At 40.1% G+C, this 26698-nt stretch overlaps 2 protein-coding genes across 3 annotated transcripts; one reads left to right on the forward strand and one right to left on the reverse strand.

Annotated features, from left to right (window-relative positions):
- Positions 1-8345: 8345 nt before the first annotated feature.
- On the reverse strand, positions 8346-8708 carry LOC134815453 (uncharacterized). The gene has a single exon (XM_063823987.1). It carries the CDS (start codon positions 8706-8708, stop codon positions 8346-8348), a length of 363 nt encoding a protein of 120 aa, XP_063680057.1.
- Positions 8709-16216: 7508 nt separating this feature from the next.
- On the forward strand, positions 16217-20904 carry LOC134815961 (betaine--homocysteine S-methyltransferase 1-like). Of its 2 annotated transcripts, none has more exons than XM_063824592.1 (9): positions 16217-17823; positions 18143-18268; positions 18420-18539; positions 18726-18917; positions 19064-19318; positions 19437-19587; positions 19779-19927; positions 20179-20284; positions 20481-20904. In XM_063824592.1, the coding sequence occupies exons 1-9, from the start codon at positions 17800-17802 to the stop codon at positions 20579-20581; spliced, it is 1224 nt and encodes a 407-aa protein (XP_063680662.1). In that variant the 5' UTR covers positions 16217-17799; the 3' UTR covers positions 20582-20904. The 2 variants fall into 2 exon arrangements, with proteins under 2 accessions (XP_063680662.1, XP_063680663.1); XM_063824593.1 differs by having other exon boundaries at positions 17376-17817.
- The last annotated feature ends 5794 nt before the right edge of the window (positions 20905-26698 follow it).

Raw genomic sequence — 26698 nt, forward strand, 5'->3', positions numbered from 1 at the left:
TGTCACAGTTGTGTCATTGCTCGACCTCAACCAGGATTCCCAGTGAGTATTAAAATTCATTTTTATTTTTAAGTAATTTTACATTTACAATTTACAAAAAAATGTTCTTATTTTAAAACAACAAAATGTTCTTAATCTCACCAAAGTAGTGTTTAAAATGATCAGTGATTAAGTTTTGTAAGCGTAACAATAATAACATAGACCTTAATACTTTCATAAACTTTGGTTCACCTCTCCACCAGTTTCCGCAGCTAAAACAGTGCTAGTTTTAAAACGGGTATCCAGATCACGAATTTTTGAGGAAATTTCGAGGAAGTTTTGTTTGAAGCACCATTACCCCTAATTTGCTAAACAAGAATGGAAAATGTGAGATATCATTTTGTGGACATAGGTTTTCGTCTGAAACTTGGGCAGTGTTTTATTAAGTCAATGTAAAACCTTTTAGCTTGTGTGTGATAACAGTGTGCTTCTTATGCTCTCTGGTATGACTCTGGTATGGCTCTGATTGTGATAGGTTCTGAGGATAAAGGAAATGGAGGAGAAAAGGCTAATGCATTGGCAATGAGTCCGATCTAGAAAGTTTCCGTCGTACCGCAAAGAATTTTAAACGCATAATGAACGAAAAGATGAGATCCGCGTGTCGAAGATGATTCGGATCTTCTGCCCTTATTTCCAAAAAGTTTTGGACACACGTTGAAATCAAAGTCTAAGTCGGGGAGGGGGGGGGGGGGGGTGGGGAAAACCTAGGATACTGAACGGTTCCGATACGGTGATCGTTTTAGGAACACACAGATGAACAGGCTTAGCTTATTCATGAATACTTCTAACATAACCAAATCTCTCAAGTTAGCTCATATGACATTGGAGCATCGAACATGAGCTCCAGTAACAATTTCATGGATTTGAGATTTCACGTGTTGGATGTTTTGTTAATTTTGAAAGGGTTAAACGGGGTAACAGCGCAGGTCCAGATGGTAATCATGGCACTGTGTTAAAAAATGTGCGAGCACTTCTTGCAAAGCCTCTAAGCCATGATTTTCAACACCTCTTTTGTGACTGGTGGATGTGTGCCGGAGACTGGAAGCTTGCTTCTGTTGTTCCGGTACACAGACGGGTGAAAAAAAGGATCTGGTGCAAATACAGACCCATCTCACTTACATGCTTAGTTATGAAGTTTTTAGAACGTTGTATTTCGAAAGAGTTGCTCCGCAGCTTGTGAAGGGTTAATCGACTGTAGACAACACCGGTTTTGTTAATGTGGACGTCTTTGCACTACCCAGATGGTCCCATTCTCAGACAACCTTGCACTGGCCCTGACAATAATTCAAGATCCGACAGTGTTTATTTTGATTTTGCTTAAGCATTTTGACAGTGTATCCACTGACTTAATCTTCGCAAGCTAAAAAATTTATATGGTATTGATGGTCTGATGCTTAGTTTTTTGAAAGTCGTATTTACAAGACAGCCGACAGCAGGTTGTGTAGGTGGAGGTGTCTAAGCTGCTTTCCCGTGCAATCAGGGCGTGCCCCCGGGATCTATTCTGGGACCACTTCTGTATGTTCTTTACATTAACGACATGTTCTCGTGTGTTTCGGAGGATACAAATGTAGCATTGTATGCCGATGACACCAAATTGGAGGGTCATCGAATGCTTTGAAGACCACTATATTCTCCAAGGAGATATTGACAGTTGTTTGCCTGGGCTCAACGATAACAAAATGACTTTTCACCCTTCAAAGTGTAAGGTGTTCATCTGTAACTCTGCAACGAAATGTATATTAGAAATCTTTCCTTTTAATATTTATTGGTATAATCGTAATGAAGTCATAATTGATTATGTGGAATCCCCTCCAGATCTTGTGTAATAATGAACAACAGGTTTCTGTGGGTGCACAGTGTGATCGATTGATATCTTTAAAGCAAGCTCGAAGCTTGGGCTCTTAAAGAGAACCTGTCATTTTACCAGCGGATAAACGCCAAGAGAGGGCTTTCTACCTTACAATTGTAGATCAATCTTGAACATTGCTCAGTTATTATGGTGTCCTCAGCGATCGACACACATGTCGAGTTTGAGGCAATCCAGAAAGAAAAGAGCGATCAAATGGATCAATGGAACCTATCGTTTGATTCATTATAGTGATATTGTATTCTATGAGAAGCAGAAGGGAGCTTAAAATTCTACCATTAGATCTAAGTCATCATAATTCATTTACGCTCTTCTATAAAATAGTAAATGATTTGGTAAGTATATCTCTACCTGAATATATTACTGTTGTTGAAGCTGAACAATGAGGTACACAAGGAAGCACGGCATCAGTATTGAAGGACTTGACACCAGACATATTACTGATCTATTGTACCAAACTGCGAGAGTATCAGAACACAGCTTCTTTAATAAGAAAATGCTTTGTGAATGCACTGCCAAGCCTATTTAGACAGAACTGGGAAATTTCTATTTTCAAACAAAGCTAAACTGAATTTCTCTGTCTTCTGAGTATTGCTGGCTGAATAGACGGCATCATGGAATATTATTATATATATATTTTACTTATGAATGTATACTCTCTATAATTTGCCTCGCACTGCAGTTAGAACGCGCCGTTTTTTATTTTATGAACAACCCGAATCAAGCGAGCCCTCCGCAGTACGTGAGTGGCTAGATTATAGATTTTGTTTATTAAAATATTATTTAATTATTTTATTTTGTTGTTATGTCGTGGAAAGTTTGTGAGTAGTAGCAAGAAGGTATAGTATACATTTAAATTTGTTCTCTTGATTATTTATTAATGATTATATTGTAGGGTCGGCACAATTTAATTATGGTTTACAACCGTGTTTTGGTTCAGCGAATAAATTTTACCTTGATGTTTTTTGTACATTTTGTTCTCACTCAGCTGAGTTGTTAGTGTTGAGTTCATGAATATTTTTCTAGTTATTTTTCAGGTTTTTGCTACAGGAGATATTGTGGTCTTTTTATTGAATATAACTGTAATACATTGATGTAAAGTTTATTTGAATTTTTGAATTAAAAAAAAAAAGTAAATCGTTTAATCGCACTACGATCGTGTAGCCTTGAAATCTGATTTAACTATAAAGTAGTAACCTGTACATGTTGGAGGACACAGATCGTACCACTCAACATTTTTCACTGAAGCGCAACAGGACTTTAACACTTTTGATTTCTAAGTTGCAGAAGCCTCGAACTGTTGACTGGTTTTCAGTTGAAAAGTTTGAAATGCCAACCAGAATGTTTTGTTACACTTAAGGTATAGTGTGTACAGTCAGATGAGTCTCTTCGTCTCAGAAAATAGAAGGGCAACGCAAAGATGCTGAAGAATTGAAAAGCATCTATCCGATTACAGGAGTCGGTTATCACAGCCAAATCGGAAGCAGTGTGTACCGTATTCGCTATGTTCACCAAATTCACCAGTGCAGTTCTGATGATACATCAATCGCCATATTCTCTAAAACTTGCCATTTGTAAGCGACAATTTACTCGCAAAGCTCATAATATATCTTAAAACAAACCGCTGATGACCACATTATTTCAGTGCAGCATCGTCCGCGTAACCATCAAGTGGTGAGTAAGAAAGTTTTGGATTCTCTGCTGTTACTTCTGTCCACTCAGCGCTCCTCTCTCCTTTCCCAAGCTGGGGTGGGTTTGGTGGGGAGACCATCTCCCTTTTCGCTAGTTAGAGAATCTTAGCAACAAGGTCATGACAAAATCAACGATACAGCTGGAATGAGCGCGATGTTTTCATTTCATCGTGTGGTATCAGCGGACCGTAACAAGACATTATTGGACCGACCAGAAGGGAATGTGATTGCACGGGTGCCAGTTTCAGTGGATCTGGAGTGATGTCGATCTCTCCTACCACCTCCTCCCGCCCCCTTCATCCACTGTAACATCATAGATATAATGTTACATTGTGGTGCTCAGTGTGCATCCCTCAAGGGCTTGGGTTTTTTTTTTTTTTTTTTAGGTCAGATCTGAACGTTCCGGTGCTCATCACCATCGGTACAATCACTTCGTCACATGAACAGGTGCAACACATCAACCTGAGCCACACCAGCCGGCCGCAATGCCTGCCTCAAAACATTAGTGCACCGCCTCCAGACATTAGTGTACCGCCTACAGACATTAGGCACGGCTCAAAACGTTATGTGCACGGCTCCAAAACGTTATGGCACCACCACATGACATTAGTGCACACCAACCTTACATTCGTGCACCGCCTCCAGACATTCGTGCCCCCACACGCGAATTTAGTGCACGACCCGCATTAGTGCCCACCGCCAGCTTGGAAGAAGTGATGCACGGTGGAGGCGGCGAAGTAGGGGGACTGGAGGCGAGAAAGGGAATGAGGTACAGGGAGGTGGGACTTATGCTCTAGTTATCCGATTATGGTTTAATAATTGCTAAACTTCATAAGTCTACTTTTAGTTAGTCACTTATCACTAACAGATCACTAACTGATCATAACTGATCACTAACTGATCACCTACTGATCACTAACTGATCACTAACTAGTTTTTTTTTTTTTTTTACTAAACTAGTCATTAACTCACAATTGTACACTTTGTACAGTGCTTCAGTATGCGATTCACCATAGCGAACTGCTAGCCCTATCACAGATGATTGAGGATTCTTGAAGCTGTTGAGGGAAATTCACGGACATGTGTTTCCCAGTAGGTTTAGGGTTGGGTTTAGGGGGTTAGGGGGGTTAGGGGCGTTAGGGGGTTAGGGGGTTAGGGGGGTTAGGGGGTTAGGGATTAGGGCGTTAGGGGGTTAGGGGGTTAGGGGGTTAGGGGGGTTGGGGGTTTAGGGGGGTAGGGGGTTAGGGGGTTAGGGGGTTAGGGGGTTAGGGGGTTTAGGGGGTTAGGGGTTAGGGGGGTTAGGGGGGTTTAGGGGTTAGGGGATTTAGGGGTAAGGGGTTAGGGGTGGGTAGGGGTTAGGGGTTAGGGGTTAGGGGTTTGGGGTTAGGGTTAGGGTTAACCCTAAACCCTGTTCGAAAACACCTGATGTTTCGGGAACTATGTCGAGGCTACTTGGATACTGAGTTAGAAACAGGTTCACGCTGATTGTATGCTACTGGAGGACCAACTAGAACTCCTCCTCATAAATTCGGTAAGAACAGTGCGCTGGTCGGCTGCATGGTTGGAATTTTGATCTAGTTTAAAGATTGGTTCCTCTATTGGACGTGCCAGAAGACAGCTCCAGGTTTTCCAATTTATTGTAAAGTTACTCTAATTAAACCCGCAAAACTACTAAGTTTCTTTAAGGCACTGCAAAAAAAGAAGAGAAAGGAACTGGTGTCACCGCGCCGAGGATCTTGATAAAGTTCGTTAGCTGCTCAGGAACTCTGTATCAGGAATAGTTTTACAATAAGTCCGTAATTTGCTGAATAAGAGGTTGTATTGGACTGTTTTGCATAAAAATTTATGAAGCATATCATGCTAAAGTTACATCTCAATTTACTGTTTCAGATAGGAAACTTCTGTTTTCAGTGAGACCAGTATCTAGAAAAGGAACTGGGACTTGCTCCTTGTCACCCTCTGTCGACTGGCTTCCGACTCTCCAGGTCAATACTCCCAACAAAGAAGTTACAAAAACGAGATCCCAAGCACCGGCAACTTCTAAGGAGAATCGTCGTGGAGAATACACTCTTATAGGACAAATGCAGAGTTTCAGGTGGTTCTTCTCGCAAAAGTACCACACTGGATTTCGGTGCTGCAACGATCAGGACGAGAGAAGAAATTTCGGAAAATTGACTTAACCTGGAATACTAACCACCCAACCCGATAGAAATCCTGGGTTGCTAAGGAAGCCTTGCTTGAGGGACCCTTAGACGCCTAAGCCCATCACCACCACCACCACCACAACCAGACTCTAAACTTGTAAACCCGATTCAGATACACATAGAAATAGAATTGTTAGCCAACAAAACCCAAAAACATATCAAATCAGATCAGCTGATAAACAATTTTAGATAAAACTACTTAATATGTAGTTATGTGATAGCATGACCGAAAACCTTCCCTTATTGTGTTCCACAATAAACATTTTAAGAAAGAATTGTCTCAGTTGTTTTCTTTTCTTTTTGTCCTTATGAGGTTACTTTTCAATTTGTTACATTCATGCTTCATTTATTGAATCAATAATCGTGAATTATTTTAAAGCTGAGAAAATTAGATTCGAATACGGTCACAGTGAAGAATAGTGGTAAACGTCAAGGCGCATATACTAAGATTTATTATTTGTTGTTAGTTACCGCAATTTTCCCATAGCATTAAAGCTGAACGCGCACAAATACGCCCACATTCACTCAGGCAATAGTGATTAAAAGCTTAAGCATGATAGAGGGAGCGGCTGCATTAGCCATACGGATACCACCACTGTATGCAACGTACGTATTACACACGCGCATACTTTTATTCCAATCGCGTTTCTGGTTAATCTATGTTTTTAAATGATTTAATTTACCAGTTAAATCGCCCATGATATCAGCTACCAACATGTATAGTTTAGAGGTGACGACCATTCTTTAGTGCTCCTTCATAATGATGAAATTTGCTAGGTAAACAGCTTGATCCGTACGAATAGACACGTTGCACGTGCCATGATTGCTTTGTGCATGTCAATCTTATAGAAACGTTACGAAATTCTTTCTCCTGACCTAAAAAATTCTACCTATCTAAAGATGATTTCTTTCATTGTTAGACAGACGATCTCGATACGAGATAACCCAAGTGAGGAATCAGGATAGAGCCTGATATTCATGAGAAGAGCTTCTTTCGCTGGACACTTGTTTCGATGACATGATAACCTGCCCGTCAATTTGACACACACAAGATCGCTGACACGGTCGAGGTGAGTTTTGGATTGAAAGAAATAAACGAGGTTGAAGGCTTAACTTCATTTATTCTTCCTGGGAGTATCGGAATGAGCCGGATGAGAAAACGATGGATTGATTCCTTCAAGTACACCGAACGAGACCAAAGTTGAAGTTAAAAAAACCTCAACTTACTTCCTAACGGGAAGCGAAAGAAAAGTGTTCGGGCTAAAATAAAGAACATGTTTAGGAATAAATCTTACCGTCGACGAGCAGCGTATGCATTCGACAGTAAATCGACATCACTCGGTGATGGGCTTGCTGCATCCTTGGATAAATTGAAGGTGTTCATGGAGAACTCTATTGAACGTCTCCGACGATCAGAACCGTCATGGCGTCGTGGACCCTGGACAAACTTTGACGACGTGTTCAGTCATGGAGGGAACAACTTTATTCCTTTCATGAATCTAACTCCTGCCACTCGATGGTAAGGAAGATAACGAGGAATAAAAGATAAGGACTAAAGATCATAGAAATGGACTGAAATAAAAAACGGAACCTGAAACCACTACAAATGTGCTTTTACAACCACATACCGGATTTTATTACTACAATACCGATTTTACAACTACAAATCGGATTTTAGATTAAGCAACCACAATATAGATGTCTAAGTCATTTTATTTTAGTCGGCCTTATGCCACAGTGGGGGGAGCAAGATAGAAAAATTACTTGCTCTTCGTGCCAGCCTCGTAGCACTGCTAGATTATGTCGTGTGACAGGGTCTAAAAGAACTAGAGGTCCCACTGCCGCGGATCTGATCTGGCTGATGATCCTGGAGAGCGGTCATCTCCATTAATTGTCTTATCAATTAACCTTGCCTACCTGCCTAGGTCGATCCTGATGAAATCTGGAACGAGTTTCGTGTCAACGCTTCTCTCCATTTATCCCTATCACACATGAGTAAACGCAGCTGGTCAGGTTCCATTCCAGTGTCTTCAAGTAGGACGTCCGGGAAGGTCTTATGTGGTCGTCCTCGATAACGCTGGCCATAGGATGGTTGCCAGAAAAGGAGTTGTTGAGCAGGTTGGTCCTGTAGACGGTAGACATGTCCTGCAAAACGAAGTCTTCGTGTCTTTATAGTATCTGTCACCGATGGAATCTTTCCGTAAAGAACGGAGTTAGGTGTATGTGATTTCCATGAGATACCAAAGACCCTTCGTAGCATTCTAGTATAAACACCGTCTAGTGCTCTGATATCAGCCTTTTTAAGAGTCCAGGTTTCTGCACCATACAGCAGAACAGGTTCTACTGCAGTTCGAAAAATCTTAGTCTTGATCTTCCTGGACATATTAGATTTCCAAAAAGCATCTAGACTCTGTAAAGCTTTCCATGCGAGGCCTTTCCTGACATTGATGTCTCTGCTTGTTGAGGCTATAAAGGATCCCAATTCCCAGGTACTTAAAGTCATGAACTTCTTCTAAAGGGTTGCCGTTAATAAAGACTCTATCGTCAGAGTTGACAGGTCGGCGGTCGCGGGATGTTATAGGACATGTATTTGGTCTTTCCGATGTTAATAAGGAGACCATAACGGGCTGCTATGTCAGAAATGCTTTGGCAAATGCGGCCATTTTCGCTGAAGCTGTCAGTAATTGTTGCTAGGTCATCGGCGAAGTCCAAATCAGCAATGTAGTTACTTCCAACTTTAAACCCATCACGTGGCCCTATTGCTAGTCTTAGTATGAAATCCAGGACGATGATAAAAATGAGAGGTGCAAGAACATCGCCCTGGAGAATTCCGAGGTTGGTAAGGAATTCTAAGGTTATACCTTCAGGGGTCATGATTTTAGCCTTGGTGTTGATGTAGAGTGACATAATGGCTTTTATGATTTTTCTAGGAAAGCCGTAGGAAGCCAGGATGTCGGGAGATGCGATCTGAAGATGCAGTCAAAGGCCTTTGAGAAGTCAATAAAGGAGATGACACAAGGAAGCTGGAAGTTCACAACCTCTTCGATGATACGTCTAAGAGCCAGAATCTGTTCACGAGTCCCTTTTCCAGGCCGGAAACCATTCTGGTTGTATCGGAGGCGAGGTTCTATGTGGCTCCTGATTCGGTTTAGAAGCAGCCTGTTGTAGATTTTCGTGGCAACAGGGAGGATGGAGATGCCTCTGCTATTTTCAGGACAGAACTTCTTAGCTCCTTTGGGTATAGGAAGAATGGCAGTGACAAGAAGCTCTTCCGGGGCTTTACCAGTAGCTAGCATGTTGTTGAACAGAGATAGTAAAGTAGTGTCCAAGTCAACACACTTGTACAGCAGAGAAGGAATTCCGTCATGACCGTACGTATCCTTTGTCTGCTTGAGAGCTGTAGATAGTTCATCTGCTGAGAACGGTGACGTTTCAATTGGGAGTTCTGGCTTTTGGACTTCAAAGCTACCCATTCTGATGTTGTCAGCAGGATTGTAAAGCAGTTTGCTGTAGTGGTCAGTCCACGCCTTTGCTCGATCTGCCTTGTTTCTATATCCAGGTAATGGAGACATAGATTTAGGCTTACGATTGGTAAGGTCGTTTATAAGCTTCCACGCAATACCAGAGCTGTTTGATTTCGTCTGCCATGCTGCATACCCTGGGTGGTTTGCGGGTTGCGGAATAAACAGCTGATCTACTTGATCAATTGTCTTATTAACAAACGCTTCTTGTATGCTGGTTTCGACCTTCCTGACTTCAATGGTGGCATCACGGAGGGCTTTAGTAGCAGCTCGTGTCTTTCTTTTGTGACTATCTTTCAACGCAGCATCTCGTGCCTTGACAGCAGCCCGGTACTCAGGATTAGATGAAATCTGAGCAGTTAGACTAGTCTTCTTCCTTTTGGGAAGTACTTTCTCTGCTGTGTCATTAATAGCACTTATCATGTTGGTGTATGCATGCTGGTTGTGTTGGACGAGGTCATCAGTCTCGTTCTCTTCATCCAATAAGGCAGTGAACCTATTCTGGAGCTGGAGTTGGAAGGCTGTTGCAGTTGCAGTGTTACTTTTTAACTCCTCCCAGTCATACTTGATTACCTTAGGTCGGACGATGTTGGTCCTTATTGACAGCTTGATAGTCGCTGTGACAACCCGATGGTCAGATTGAACCGAGGGATTAATGTATGACTCACAGTTTTTAAGTGAATTCTGCCATTTTGAGCGAATGAGGATGTGGTCATTCTGATGCAGTTGACCATTTGGTGCTGTCCAAGTCACCTTTTTAGAATGCTTTTTGTTAAACTTTAGCGCACCGATGGTAAACGCGTTTTCTTGGGCAAAATCAAGAAGATGCTGTCCGTTTCGGTTTGTACATTCATAAAATGCGTTGGTGTTGCAGGTGTCTTTTCCAAGGTGAGCATTCAGGTCGCCAGCTATAGCTACTACGTCATGAGGTGGAAAAGATCGGACACAAGAAGTTAACTCTGCATAGAACTGTTCAACTTCAAGGTCTGTAGATACATTAGTAGGTGAATGACAAGTAACTAAGTGTGTGCAAACTTCACCGGTAAAAGAAACAGACATTATCCTGTCTGAGAATAAGTTATGGTCGATGTAGCAGCGTTGGGCCCAAGGGGAAAGGAGGAAGCCAAGTCCGAGGAGCGTTCTACTTTTAGGGGGAGGAGATGCTAGGAGGAACTTGTAGCCATCACGCATTATATAAGGAGTCTTCTTAATACGATGCTCTTGAAGTGCAATCACAGGTATGTCAAAGGCTTTGGCTTTGCACACAAGTTCCCATTGCTTCCATTCTTCAGTGAGAGATCTTACATTGTAAGAAAGGTAAAAGGATTCTGAGATTTTTTTGTTGATTTTTGGTTTTTTGATGGTCCTTCTTTTAACCCAGATACCATCGGCTGCTTCTCTCCCCGAAGGGTTTAAAGGTGCAGCGTCATCATGAGCTGGACTATCAGAAGGAGAGGTAGGGGCTGGAACCCTAGTTATAGAAAACCGGAGTTTCTTGGTATTTAGTGAATGCTAGTCAAGTTCTAGTCACGTAGCACGAACGGCAGGGCGTACCGAATAGTAGAAATGAAACGAGTAACTAAAAGGGATCTAATTAAATATAAAGGAAAAGTAATACAAAGTGAACGTCAACAGATAAAAACCTCCAAGTGTTCGCTCTAATCAATTGATGTGATTATAGATCACTCGACGTGTCTAATCACTAATTGGTAGTGCTCAGTAAGACTGGCTACCGTCAATTTGAATCCCTTAAAATGATTAAGGGGCAACTAAGAAGTGAGCTCTCCACTTCCGGTTCTCCCGGTATACTCTCAAAACACGTCACGCCACACTGCGTGACGGCACAACGCATCTGTTTGCACCACGTGACTCGCAGTCTCGCCAATGAGCACTCCACTAGCAGTCACCCTGTGTCCGCGAGGACCAACCACATGTCTGGGCGTCTGGCTGTTAATCAGGTGCAAAATGAGCGGACGGCTCGTTTCAGACAGTTAGTCTGACAGTAGTTCTGCCAGCCAACCGACTTACACTCAAAATGTGTAACTCCCAAATACGAACATATAAAAACATTGGTTATTATATAATACCCGGAAACACATACTAAATTCTACGTCCCTTAAACGTTATACTAAAACTAAGATATCCTAAAAGATAATCTCCGAATACCATATTACAACATAGTGCTGTAGTTGTTTAGTTCGTTGTAATGTTGATAAACGGGTGCGTGGCAAAAAACTTTGCGAGTACCAGAGTAAAGCTAGGGGTTGGTAGCCCACTAGCAACAAGTCCAAGATCTCAGGCAACCAAAAAATGACTGATAAGAGAACTGAGGGTCTGCAGCCACACACAGACAGTGAGGGAGAGTAAAATAGGGGGGTTTTGTGCCTCAGTACACAGAACCTAAAGTCATCAAGCTGTGAGGAGGTTCTTCATTCTTACAGCAGAAGTAGGCTAGAAACTGTGACATCAACATGTTTCTAGTTAAAAGGGAGAGTGTTCTGAATAACTCTGATGGCCAGACTGCCATCTTGATGTCCGCTGGAAGTAGTGCGCTCGTCGCATCTGCCACTCAGCATACCTGCAGCAGGCAGGATCCTCTGAAGCTCTTGCTACACGGCGTTAACTGTATCCGTGCATTACCATTCCCGGGTGTCAGTAGCGCGAGTCTACTGCTCGGACCCACTCCAGAGTGAGGAACAAAAATCAATCCAAAATGAGGGACATACTAATATTATATCAATTAACCAATGACATAATATTAGTATGTCAACCAGTCGCCATTTCATTTCAAAGTATGTTATACTTCAAATCTTATAGAGCAAAAATTCTGATTCAGAAGAATCTTTTTAAATCTCGTCTCCATCAATCACTGCAACTAAACATGTAACAGGTTTAAATTCAAAATCTAAATTTTCCTTACCTATCATCAATCATACTATATATATACTCTTAGTCCATCAATAATAGTAATACCCATCTCTTTATGCAGCTGCAAGTTATTTTGGAAGATCAAGATGCACAAATAAGGAAAACAGTGTCATTACTTCATTGACATTAGGGTATTTCGTCCGGTCAGATAACATAAAACTAAAAGTTCACTAACAATGAAGGGAAACAATACTAAATAAGGCAAGGGAAGAAAATCAATCGACCATGCGGATTGGAATCATTTTGTTTGCATGATATTAATTATTCTCCTGTTTCTTTTGTAATCGAGCGATCATAAATATCAAAACATGAACGCGGGGTAAGTCCGAACTTCTTCTTGAATCTTGAGATCACTGGTGCCTGTAGTTTTGAAGCCATCGGTCTCTGAAGCATATTGCTTTGAGGTGTTCTGCTCTTGGGGTCAACGTCTGGAGCGCAGTGCAAGGTTTATCTGGATACCAATAACGGTTGCCCTGCTAATCTAGTATTGCTACAAATCTAAACCCGTGCGATATTCATATAGCGGTTTTACTATTTCGGTTTCCCAAACACTATCACGTGACTTGAGTTTCTACTGTTTTGCTTGACATACGTTGTACGTTGCATGCCACTTTTCGCGCCGCCGGATATCTCTGATATTTGGAATACGAAACATGTATCAAGGTTCTGCAGTCGAACAAAACCGAAAACGGCTTTACTACTTTTACACAAACCCGAAGCTTATCATGACCGTAACGACAACCCTGACCTTTATTGATCTAGTTTGCGTCTTATTATAGCGGCCTGTCATGTGACCAAAACAGTTTATTTACCAGTAAATTCTCCGCCTCAGTCCTCGACATGGAAGCATCTTTAAAATTGTTGTTGAAAAATACCACGAAATTTGTTACTTTCGTACCACAGGGCCTTTTCACAAGATTGAACAAAAATTTGGGCGAGCGATTTAGTAGGACAACAGCTATTTATTGTGGATTGAGGGATCGGTTGGTGAATTAAACCAGTTTACCCGACTCCTGAAAACTCTCTTAGTGAAAAATGGAGAATCACCTATATCTGATATTGGGCACATTTTCAAATGTGAAATTTCCAGCACCAAAGTATTTTACTTGACAAGCGGCGGGTTGAGTTGTTTCAGAAACAGCATAGAAAAATGCATTGAATGAAGATGCTTTCACAGTGCGCAGGCTCAGGGCCCTTGTGTAAACAAATTGATGAGGATCCTTGTCGTCTGGCGAGTGATTAATACAATCACCAATGTATGTACTGAGACTCAATTTGGGTGCCAAATTCTTCACTGCTTTCGTGAGTCGTGATCTGCTTTCCCCATCTCCAATACCCCCCCCCCCCCCCCCCCGTAAGCTATCACAACGGATTAATGAATGAAATAATCGCAAAGCACTTACTAAACAAAAATTGGTTTAAAAAACGAAAATGTTGATTACATAATTAACGAAAATTGTCCAATTGGTATTTCGAAAATCGGTAAAAATTTAAAATTTTGATTACGTAATCAACGACCAACCCCCCCCCCCCCCGTAATCAACCGTAAGCATTTGAAAACCCCCCCCTCGGCTGATTACGTAATATGTGAACGACCCCTAAGGATTTATTATACAACAGCCAGAATTCATCCTGGTCTGCTTTAGTCTTTACCCGGGGAACGAGTAACGACTTGCTACCTTTAACACAGCTTGAGCTACTACCCCCGTTCGTAGCTCGGATGTGGTTTGTGTCCCTCAGATTGGATGTGGTTTGTGTCCCTCAGATTGGATGTGGTTTGTGTCCCTCAGATTGGATGTGGTTTGTGTCCCTCAGCTCGGATGTGGTTTGTGTCTCTCAGATTGGATTTATCTAAAACTTTTCAAACAATACATAATTATACAGAATTGAATGCTTCTAAATAAACCCAGTTATAAAAGGAAAAAACCGATATAGCCCTAATTTTCACTATTCCAGAATATCGAAACCCAAATTATGTATTGAAAGAGGGGTAACCAAAACACGGTAGTGTGCAGTAATACCACACCCGCAATAACATTGGGCCCTAACAACAATTAATTAATCAATGAATCAAAACATATAATATTGTACGTCTTATAGATGTGTTTTGTGTCCCTCAGATCGGATGTGTTTTTTGTCCCTCAGATCGGATGTGGTTTGTGTCCCTCAGATTGGATGTGGTTTGTGTCCCTCAGATTGGATGTGGTTTGTGTCCCTCAGATCGGATGTGGTTTGTGTCCCTCAGATTGGATGTGGTTTGAGTCCCTCAGCTCGGATGTGGTTTGTGTCCCTCAGCTTGGATGTGGTTTGTGTCCCTCAGCTCGGATGTGGTTTGTGTCCCTCAGCTCGGATGTGGCTTGTGTCCCTCAGCTCGGATGTGGTTTGTGTCCCTCAGATCGGATGTGGTTTGTGTCCCTGATCAGATCAGATGTGGTTTGTGTCACTCAGATCGGATGTGGTTTGTATCCCTGATCAGCTCGGATGTGGTTTGTGTCACTCAGATCGGATGTGGTTTGTGTCCCTCAGCTTGGATGTGGTTTGTGTCCCTCAGATCGGATGTGGTTTGTGTCCCTCAGCTCGACAACTGTAAGCATGAACCGCACCTCCGTGATTCAGTTTGTCTTTGAGATCACCGACCTTTGCTAAAAGGAGGAACTAAATTTTTCTGACTACAAGCAGGAAACCTGAAGTATTATTATATGATTATAATATGTGACCTTCGAGCTTGTCACTGCACGGGGTAGTCGTACGAGGGGATATTAGAAATATATTAAAGTCATCGAATTATAAATCAAAATATGCTTGTTATGCGGGTTATGTTACTGGGTAATATATTAGTATTACTGGTTAATCAACTGTATAATATAGTCTACGGGTGCTTTTTTACTTGCTTAAAAGCTTATTATTATTATTAAAATTGCGAGGCTTTCAAAAAATAGAAAGCTGAGTTTAAACAAGTAGAGCAAGAAATACAAACTTCATTCTCTTCACTCCTTAAAGTTAACCTGGTCCCTGGATTAATGCCAACATTTTACAAGAAATCAGGCCGGCGTAGTACGTGTTATACTTATATAGATACTGATAGTTGCTGCTCCAAATCCAATCTGTACTGATTAGTGCTAGTAGCTGCTTCACTGACTCAATCTTCAAGTTCCTGCTGAGTTAAACAGGTCTAAAGAGTGCACTGTATTCTAGATTATAGCTGATCCACTTTGACAAAACCGGTCAGCTACTCACTAAGTAGTATGTTCATTGGAATGGAACTATAAATACCAGCAGGTTAAAAATACCTGCTCCTCCCAGTTAAGATCTGGTTTCTTCTACTATGATTCCGGAAACTTAGAGCTCAGGAGAGCAGAGAATTTGAAATTAAATTCCTCCTGAAAAGAAGTATTGTGCAGATTCGAAATTGCATAACTAGAACGGCAAACTCGTTTAAAAAATCATCACATTAATCTAGTACTGGAGAAAGCCATGAAGCATCCGAAAATACATCGATTCAGGCTGGTTTCAAAGTTTCAATTGCATGTTGGGCGCTCTTTAGAAAAATCTCGAAGATGCGATCGAGTGTAAAATGATTTAGCACGCTCGTAATAGAAACACAACCTGTGCTTCTATATTAAGTGCCTCATATTTCCGGTAACTCTGCTCATTTTAATCCAATTTTACTTGAAATGCCGCCCACTGAAAGGCATCGAACTGAACTTATATTACCTTTACAAATTGAAATAGCATTATCTATTCAAATTGGCTGGTTGCTAATAAGATCATACCGGGTATATAGCTCCACGTTTTGCAGATAAAACCGGTTTTCTTAATATAACTGAAATATAACCCAGTTAAACTGCTTTTGTTTGCAGCGTGCCAAGTTTTTCTAAACTCCGGTTATTATAAGATGTGACTCTCCCTGGACCGGTTCAAAGTTTAACGTTTCAGGTTATATGATTTCTTAAAACATCAACAAATGAAACACAGGTTTGCTATGCAGGAGAACTACGAATCTCCTCCTCCAGCCAGTCTCTAGCTATATTATGAGCAGGAACAGTTCGTACGTTGACTACATATTTATTATTGTAACTGGTTACAGTTACAACCAGTTACTACTATAACATACGTCGTACTGGTAACACGAGATTCTGGTTGGATTTGCAGTTCTATAATACAGGGTGACCAGAGTTAGTCATAGTGAACACCTTTCAGGAAATTGTTAAGCCTAAGGGGGCCGGGGCTTGGTGGCATTTTGATTGAAAAGTACCTCCTGGCAAGCCAAGACGGTACGACCCATAAGTATAAAAATGAATGAAGGGGCCGCAGACTCTGGGAATCTCGGTGTAAACAGAAATTGGACTGCCTCTACGAGTTTATTGAATGACCAAGGCATTTTGGGATAAGTAATAGTAAGATAGGCGTGGTGATGTGGTACTTACCACAAACAATACGATCGATTAAACTGAAAGTTAAGTTTTACTGCCCGGAGAGACCTACTATATATATATGACGTGTAGGCATCAGGTCATGTTATCCAAATCCGGGGTATTTGTTGATAGAGGGCCTGCTGATGTGCCAAATTATAATATTGTACTTGTAATTGGTGTGCACCGGACTTGTAGTTGGTATTAGTGTCCTGAGTATTTCTCTCAAAATCTATTTTATAGTTGTATCTGATAGAGGGGAGTGATATTTATCAGCTGCTTTTGGTCCTATGGAAAAATATTGTTTCTATCCGACATTATTCATATTGGCTGTTAAAAGTCAGCGCTTATCCGTAATTGTATTGTGTCAGTGATTTACAATCTCGCACGTACACTAAATTGAACTTCAAAATGAATCTTCTCCTACAACTATTTAATGTTGGGATAGGCCTTTAGACACTTTAGATCGATTTAAAAAATTGACAGCCCTCTAAAAATCTTCAAAAAAATCAGGTCAAGATTTTCAAACTTTTTGGAAAAATGAACCAAATCATGAATAAGAATCTTATGAGAAACCAGAATGAAATTCATAACGTTTATAAATTGATAGCATTAGCAACTCAATTAGCTTTGTTCCATCACAACTACATAACTTCTAAACTCGAAATTCTGGTTATTATAATTCTTGGGATTTCTGACCTCTCTCTGAACCGGACCAAGTTTTTTGTTAGAGATTGTGAGCAGGTATTCTTATAGTAGAGCATTATTGTAATGGAAAATGTATGAAAATAAGTTGTTTTTATACGTAAATATCAAAATGTGTATATTATTAATGTCGATTAATAACACAGCTCTGATTGAGCGATAATGTAGGAAGTAAAAAGAATGTTTTGAAATTAAGTGAAGTTTGTGTCATTATTCTTGATTTGATTTAGGGGCAGGTCGTAGGTCTTTATTGTACATTGTAACTGGTTATACGTGACACACTATATACTGGTTATACTGGTTTTATAACGCGAAATTCTGGTTGGGTTGGGTTTGGTTCTATAAAATATGAGGAATATGTTGGTCAGTCACTATTTCTGATTGAAGCTGTTTGAGTTTGTTACCAAAGACTAGTTTGTTACCAAAGACATCATGCCACGAGCAACTGGGGTAAGGGTAAGCGTGTGGACCACTTTTTACCTCCCGAAAACGTTACCTCGTAACTTTTTACCTCCGACTCTGCTCTTTCACTTTGAACTGAAGTGTAAACTTTGCGAGATACGTTTTCGAGGGGTAAAATGTTCGTTCCTTATGATCATGAAACTACAGAACCCTATATCAATAGTGCCACTATATCATATTATATAGTGGGAGTTGGGACTGGGATAATTACCCGAATCTGGCTATTTTTAAAGCCGATATTTTCCGGTCTACAAAAGGCTAATATCCTGCCGTTCCCTGTTTACAATAAAAATAACTTAATTCGTTATCTCAGGGATTTTTGGAGAGGTTGGATAGAGGACCAGTGATTGGAGATGGTGGATTTGTGTTCGCTCTGGAGAAACGAGGATATGTTGAAGCTGGACCTTGGACTCCTGAGGCTGTGATTGAACACCCAGAGGTGTGCAGATCAAAATTTAATGATTTAAATTAACCATGTCACTTTCCAAACTCTTAAAAAAACTTATTGTTTCATTAAAGATAGCAAAATCTTTGCTTTGAGCTTTATTTCTATACCATTTAAAGTAAATACTGACGTTGTCCTCAATCAGGCAGTGAAACAACTTCACAGAGAGTACCTGAGGGCAGGGTCGGACGTTTGCCAAGCTTTCACCTTTTACGCCAGTGAGGACAAGCTGAAGAACCGAGGACATAGTGCAGGTTCCCATGGGGTAAGTTTTGTAGAGCTGGTGATTTCTGTCAAGGTTGTTGTGCATATTTGACTTTCGATCAGCAATGAATTGTTATGTTGAATTAAAATATAAGGTTTTTCATGGTGAATAGAACACCTGCTTTAATTCTTCTAACAGTACCACTTTAAATTGTACAGCAACTAAAACCACATATCATCCGTTCAGGTAATGGAAATTAACCAAGCGGCATGTGACATAGTAAAAGAAGTAACCTACCCAGAAGGAGGACTTGTAGCTGGAGGACTATCCCAAACTCCAACCTACATCACTACACAGGACAAGGCCCTGGTGCAGGCTGAGGTCAGGAAACAGTGCGAGATCTTCAAGAAGAACGAAGTCGATCTTATGATATGCGAGGTGAGTTGGGCAATTCAATTTTTCTTAACCTTTCAGCTGATCATAATCAAACTGTGGTACTGGTATTAAATATTGTTACCCGTTAAATTTCACTCCCTTGCATCATTTTATACTCTGGACAGAATTTGTAATTTTCTACGTTTCAGTACTACGAGCATGTGGAGGAGGCTGAGTGGCATGTAGAAGCCGTCAAAGACTTCATGCCCGGAGTTCCCGTATGCGCCAGTCTTTGCATCAACGAGGATACTGATGTTCACGGTGTCCCAACTGGAGAGTGCGGAGTAAAGTTGGCACGAGCAGGCGCTGATGTTATCGGAATCAACTGCCATTACGATCCATTCAGATGTTTAGATGCGGTTAAGAAGATGATTAAATATGTCAAAGCAGCTGGTTTTGATAAGGTTTGTAAATTTGAGTTTTAACCGATATCATTCTCGTTGAAATAACTTTAGCTAGACTCTTTACTACATGACAATGGGCCAGATTATATCTAAAATATAACCGAAATTGTTGTTTCAGGTACATTTCATGATCCAGCCTCTTGCGTTCATGACCCCGGATGCCAGTGTCCAAGGCTTCATTGACTTACCAGAATTCCCCTTCGCTCTTGAACCTAGGATTTGCACCAGATGGGAGATGCAAAGATATGCAAGAGAATCGTATGAAGCAGGTCAGGATAATATCTTTAACTTTATTCGATTTATCCTAAATATCAACAAGACCATTGGTGTTTCCCAGCAGCCCTACATTAAATTAGTATAATATTTGTTCTTTTCGGTTCAGGCACCTCCCGGCTCCCTATGAGATATCTTTTAACACTAACACAAAACTCCTAAATAAAGTACATCCATTTCTTCATAGGTATCAGATTTATTGGAGGATGTTGTGGGTTTGAGCCGTATCACATCAGAGCAGTAAGTGAGGAACTGACAGCAGAGAGGGGAGGCTTCCAGCCAGCTAGTGGAATGATCAACTGGGGCGCGTGCCTCAAGAAACACACCAAACCTTGGGTTAGTTTCATTCTAGAATCTATAAGATACGTGTCATTTCATAACAGCTCTATTGATAGACCAGGCACGTTTTGTGCCTGCAGAAATCTAAGAATCTTGTTTATCAAGAATTTGATTTATTTTTCCGGGGCAAAGGAATGCAGCTGCTGTGCCTGTACAGAATTGCTCCAGAACAGACTAATTTAGAGAGCCCTAGTAATAACTGGGGTCATAACGATAAAATCTGATAACTAATAAAACCTGTTTAACAGGTCAGAGCCCGAGCTAGCAAGGAGTATTGGCAGAACCTGAAACCGGGCACTGGTCGACCTTACTCTAGCTCACTCAGCAAGTGTGACCAGTGGGGAATCACAGCAGGTAAGCTGACATAATCTCATTAGTAGTAATTAGATCAGATACTTCTAATTACTTCTAGTTACTTCTAGTTGTTTCTAGTTACTTTTCGTTATTTCTAATTACTTCTAGTTACTTAAGCCCTTTTAATAATGGTTCTAGTAGCTCATTGTTTTAAATATTTCGGAATTTTTGTAAATTATTATAACTTATTTCTTAGGTCACGAGTTGGTGCACCAACACGAAGAGGAAACCGGTGAAGAAGAACTGAAAAAGGGACTTGACTTCAAGAAGAGGCTGGTACATAAGGGAGTGTGTTGAGGCACGTATTTATCATAATTAATTAGCATTATTAATTAATTAGCATACTAGTACTCAGCAGGAACATATAACAGAACTAGTATGTATTAAACCAGAGGGTTTTTAACGTTCATTTTAGTTTTTAATTTGGTATTTCAGCATTGAGACTTTTTCACTGTCGTTGGCGATCAAGCTTGTGTAGTGCCAACCAATCAGTTATTTTAGCTGGAGTTTAGTTTTTTGTTTGTGTTACACGCTTTTTCTGATTTTTAAATGATGATGAGCTATTATTGGTTATTTCAAAGCCTATTGTGAAAATGTATTAAAATTATGAATTTCAACAATCGAATTTTTCAATTTTCAATCAAATATACAAAATTTACCTCGCATAAACTGTACTCACACTAAAGACAGTCAATAGCTTTACTTAGTAAGACATGACATTGCACGATCAATCTTCCACTGTGAAGGGTTTATATATCATACTTACATGTATATTTATAATCCGTTTAATATGGCCTTACCATGTACCACGCTGTGGTACTTAGAAATCATTAAGTATTAGTAAGTAGAGCCTTCCCAGTTCCCAGGCCTGCAGGGCCCCAAGAATCAAGATAATCGTAATAATTATGGTATGCATGTTAGTCGTGATCCAACTTTAAAAGCTCATTTCATCAGTTAGTACTACTAAGTAGACAAGTCACCTCCAAATTGATAACGATTTCAAGCAGTCCATGACGATCTTTATCACAATACATCACGAATATTCGAAATTTTCCCACTCCCCCAAAAAAATCTCAGCCGTAAGTTTCAATCTTGGCACTTCACCCTTTGTTTGTTGATTATCTCGTTCAGTGCAATCGTATCGTGTCTGATAGGTTGCGCAGTTCTTACCAGGAGACATGTCTTTAGTACCAGTTGACACCGCGTGCCGGCATTCGGCAACATCGCTCATAATCCCGCTCCTTTTCTCTCCGTTAACCCAGCGCTTTACGGCTCGCGACTTTTAGCAGTGTTTTCTCAGAAAACAGAGAAATTTTACTAGTACTAGTACTGTCACAGAGTTGGCTAAAGAGTTAACTCTGAGTAGCGGTGGTACAAAAAAGCAAAACTCCCATGGGAATTTTACTTTTTTGTTTAGAAATATTCTTCGTTAGAATACTTGCAGTGACGATTGGTTGATTAGCATCCAGCACTGGTTAGATCAATTCAGTGGCGACTGATTTCTCAAGAATTAAGTTTTAATTATGTTTTAATCAGATGGTAACAGGTAAGGACTGCATGTACAGTGACTGTCCAGTCTTGCTCGTGGCAACGCGTGACAGTTAGGGCTAGTTAACGTGCTTGTTGTTTGCTTGTTCAGTAATCGTTGAGTTAGCCAAGTGGTCATGATCTATCCTATAGTGATAATGACCACAGTCCCAGTGGCGTAACGTTGCCTGTTGGCGCCCCCCTGCCGAAAAAAGCGCCCCCCTGTTGGCGCCCCCTCCCCTTTTGGTGCCCCTCCCTAAAATTGAACAAATTAGGTGATTTTAGAGAATACGCCGGTAAAATCTCTAAAAAAGTGTGTATCTAGAGCAAAACGCGCAGTTTTGCTAGTACTTTAGTACTGCACAGTCCCCTGCGAAGAAGGAGAACCTGAAAATCCGATCGTTGGGTTCAGTTGTCGTATTTCCGATTTTGGTTCAGCTGTGATATGACCTGGGTTCAGTTGTCGTTTTGGGATTTAAGCAGATTGGACACCCAATTAAGCTGATTGGGTGCCTGTTAACTGCGTGGGAACTAGGTTCAGTTGGGTTCTGCAGATGTCGGTCACCCGACCTAGACTGCAGATTAGTCCGTGTATAGTCTGTATAGTCTGTATAGTCCGTATAGTCTGTATAGTCTGTATAGTCTGTATAGTCTGTATAGTCTGTATAGTCTGTATAGTCTGTATAGCCTGTATAGTCTGTATAGTCCGTATAGTCTGTATAGTCTGTATAGTCTGTATAGTCTGTATAGTATGTATAGTCTGTATAGTCTGTATAGTCTGTATAGTCTGTATAGTCTGTATAGTCTGTATAGTCTGTATAGTCCGTATAGTCTGTATAGTATGTATAGTCCGTGTAGTCTGTATACCAGCCGTGACCCAGTTGAAAACACGCTTAATTACGTAGCACACATTCCAATTATTCACATGACATAGAAACATAATATGTATATTATGCATATTAGACAATTGAAACGAGCAGCAAGTTGAGTCCAGACTCACCTCTAGAAATAATAAACACAATTACATACTTAGCAAGATTGTCTATCCTCAGCCTCTGTCTTAATATCAGTAACGGTCTTAACTCCTTTTAGGCACTTATATTATATTACACTCACAGTAGGGAACTTCAAATGAGAAAACTAGTTGCTTTTTACTCGTTAGCTTCAATTTGAATTGCCCACATGCCACAACTAATCGATAGTTAGGTATTGTGAATCAATGAGTTCAGAGTTGAAATACATGTGTGTGAAAATTGATCTGCCTCACAGGAGGACTATAGTGCAAAGAAACTGCTGCTCACTCACTATAGTCCTCCTGTGGCCAGTCTCAAAACCTTTCCCTTGACGATTCGTCAAATTGTGAAAAAAAAGTTATCGTTTTTTGTTAACGTTACCAATGGCTAGGGTCTCACGTCTCAAACAGCTATTACGACGTGTTTTCTTCTATTGTAGAACTAGAAGCAAGTACGCGGTCTAATTCAAGTGTGTGAGGCTCTCTCATGTTTAAACAATAGATCAACAAAATTAACGAGACATTAACTTTGTTGAACAAAATGTTTTTATTCATCTATGCTCCTGCTGTAGCACACAGATTTGTAGCTTCAATTTGCCAACGACTTGAAAATACATGTGTGTGAAAATTGATCTGCCTGTCTCAAAACCTTTCCTTGAAGATTTGTCAAATTGTGTCAAATTGTGAAAATGTTATCGTTTTTTGTGAACTTTACTATTATTAATGGCAGGGTCTCAAACAACAATTCCGTTATGTTTTCTTCTATGGGCCGTCTGTTGTTTCATTTCGTTTCCAATTGATCGAAATAGATATCTTTTTAAAAACTTCACGCATCTGTCCTGTTTATAACTTCCTTTATTTCTTTGAATTTTTTAGATTAAGATATGATTTGTTTTTCGATCGACTGTATAGTAACTTCTGATCTTTGAAGTTGATACGTATTATCAATAAATAAATAAATAAGTGAACCGAAACTATAGTCACTGCTTTATCTGGACTTTTCTAGTTGAGATAATACTCACGTGATTAAGCCACGTGATGGTGATTACCACATGGTGATTACCATGGTGATGGACGATGGTGTGATTTGTACTCACCGAGCAAGTATAGTACACAGTTTACTGGGCGGCGCTCTGGTGCTCAGTCTACGTCTGGTAATCCGCTGCAGCTTGAACGTTATAGCCTGGGTTCCCTGCGGTCCAATTAGCCAACAATGTAACTCTAACTGTCTCTCTTATACAATAGATCAACAAAATTAAACAAACAGCATTAACTTCTTTGTTGACCAAATGTTTTATTCAACTAGGCTCCTAAGTCCTACTATCTCAGTATCTCACACTAATTTGTACGCTCCTGTCTGTGGGGTTATACTCGGCCATCCTTAGCTTCTCTCAGACTATCGAGCCACTTTCTTTCACGTATTCCTGGGAGGGATTGTTCCTACCAATATTTTTTATATTGCTTCTAAGTTTCTTGTTTAACAATCTAAACACTCTTATCCTTACTATTACACAATACAAGCTATAACTTGGCTGCTTCCCAAATTGTACTGATTCGTACTCTGTGCTCCTTAATCCTTGTGTACAATAACAATTATTATATATAATAACTCAAAACAATAATAATAAAGCAGTAATTTGGGAAAAAGATAGGACAATGAGGAGAAAACTATAAAAAATTACCCTACACAATTTTTTTGAGCTCAGAATCCTCATTCTCTCATCGGATATCCCACTTTATATAATCATGCCACCAAAATCCACTTATATTATTCATGTGCCTTATTGAGTTATATGAAGGATTAAGGGTGATCTGCTTATTGAAGTTGTTTATAGTTTCTGGTTACCGGCTCTCTTTAGTAAACAATCGCATTGTTTAATTTGCGTGACTGTAAGCAGAGACATTTACCATTCAATATAATATCGCAACACAAATCATCCAGGGTTTTATATATATTACTGTGCATTGTTTATGGATTAGTCTGCAGAAGAACAATGACGGTTAGCTCGGTGTGTCGATCGCCATTAAGATAGCCTAGAATTTATTATCAAGGTTTGCATATGTAACATACCCACACTCCATATTCTCTCTCCATCACCATGTCTATGCATGTCTCTGATTTTTTCCTACTCTTGCCGAAGGCAAAAAGATCGTAGGGAATAAGAAATCGGGTTTGTATTGGATATATGAGGTGGCCCGACGGACCTGCGTTGATGACAAAAGTCGCAATATGTAAGTATGTTGCACTTTTTTCCGGTCACACTTTTCACTCGAAAAATTAATGGTACAAGTACGGAGTACCTCGTAGGGAAAATTGATCGTGCGTGGTTTAACCGCGGCGAAATTCTTGTTGGTTCGTGAGTTCAAGTTTGGATTTTGTATAAAAATGAATTTATGATTATTGTGGTTGTTATAAACATCAAATCTGTTGTTAATTCGAACGAATGAAAAAGCCGCGAGCGATTTAACTCATTAAAAAAACTTACACTTCAATCTCGTCGTTAACTAAGCCCGGGTTTTCCTCCTTCGTCAGTAATGCTGCCTCCGCTAAACTTTGTTTTAAGTATGTTCTTCTGTCACATTTTAGAAACGTATTTTGATTACTTGACAGTTTTTTTGCAGGCTGATGCAGGTTTTCGACTGAGCGGGTTTATACTTTTGCGCCGTTTTCACTGCGACAGTATTACATTGTATTGAATACTACATAATATTATATTTTATATCATATATTTTGAATTTGTAATAATTATAATATAATACTAGTATTAGTATAGTACCTATTGAACTGCATTATAAGACTAGTACTAGATAGTAGTATCGCGATACTTTTATAGGATTGTATTATTACTTAGAGTTAGACAATCAAGCTGGGTCACAAGATCTGTAATTACAGCTTGTCTTTTAGTTTTATCTATATACTTATAGTGGCCATCAAATAGGTCAAAAGTGAAGTTATATATATAATATTATTAGGCCGCGTATAACTATAATAAATACATACCGCCCGGGATCATTTAAATATTGCAAATTATAGCATATTATTAAGCTATTTATATAATGTTAACAATGTTTGCTTGTGTGGTCCTGTAATTAAATGATACAAATAAAATAATTGTTGCTTACCTTACGAAACATATTTAAAAGGTACGAAAGTCGGTGGTTTTCCGAAAAAAACACCATATTTTTGGACTACTAAAATTTAGGTCACCATCATTATTTTCCCCAAATTATTTTTCACGTATTTTCTTTTATAGAAAACGGAGTTTCCTGGTATTTAGTGTATGCTAGTCAAGCTCTAGTCACGAAGCACGAGCGGCAGGGCGTACCGTAAGGTAGAAATGAAACGAGTAAATTAAAAAGGATAATTAATTAAAAGGAAAAAGTAATACAAAGTGAACGTCAACAGATAAAAACTTCCAAGTGTTCGCTCTAATCGATTAACGTGATTATAGATCACACGATGTGTCAAAATCACAACTGGTAGTGCTCAGTAAAACTGGCTACCGTTAATTCGAATCCCTTAAAGTTATTAAGAGGCAACTAAGAAGTGAGCTCTCCACTTCCGGCTCTTCGGGTATACTCTAAAAACTCGTCACGCCACACTGCGTGACGGCACAACGCATTTGCTTGTACCACGTGACACGCCGTCTCGCCAATGAGCACTCCACTAGCAGTCACGCTGTGGTCGCGAGGACCAACCACAGGCCTGGCTGTAAGTCAGGTGCAAAGTGAGCGGACGGCTCGTTACAGACAGTAGGTCTGACAGCAGGTCTGCCAGCCAACCGACTTACACTCAAAATGTGTAACTCCCAAATACGAACATATAAAAACATTGGTTATTATATACCCGGAAACACATACTAAATATTACGTCC

This window comes from Bolinopsis microptera, chromosome 5 (genome assembly GCF_026151205.1).
Source record: "Bolinopsis microptera isolate Bmic1 chromosome 5, MBARI_Bmic_1.0, whole genome shotgun sequence".
Lineage (NCBI taxonomy): Eukaryota > Metazoa > Ctenophora > Tentaculata > Lobata > Bolinopsidae > Bolinopsis > Bolinopsis microptera.

Bases quoted from the DNA above. Each gene is read 5' to 3' on its own strand.
- LOC134815453 (XM_063823987.1), bottom strand. From the start codon at position 8,708: ATGTCACTCTACATCAACACCAAGGCTAAAATCATGACCCCTGAAGGT.
- LOC134815961 (XM_063824592.1), top strand. From the start codon at position 17,800: ATGCCACGAGCAACTGGGGTAAGG. The intron at 18,540-18,725 runs GTAAGTTTTGTA...TCATCCGTTCAG, and splicing joins ATAGTGCAGGTTCCCATGGG to GTAATGGAAATTAACCAAGC. The intron at 20,285-20,480 runs GTAAGCTGACAT...CTTATTTCTTAG, and splicing joins CCAGTGGGGAATCACAGCAG to GTCACGAGTTGGTGCACCAA.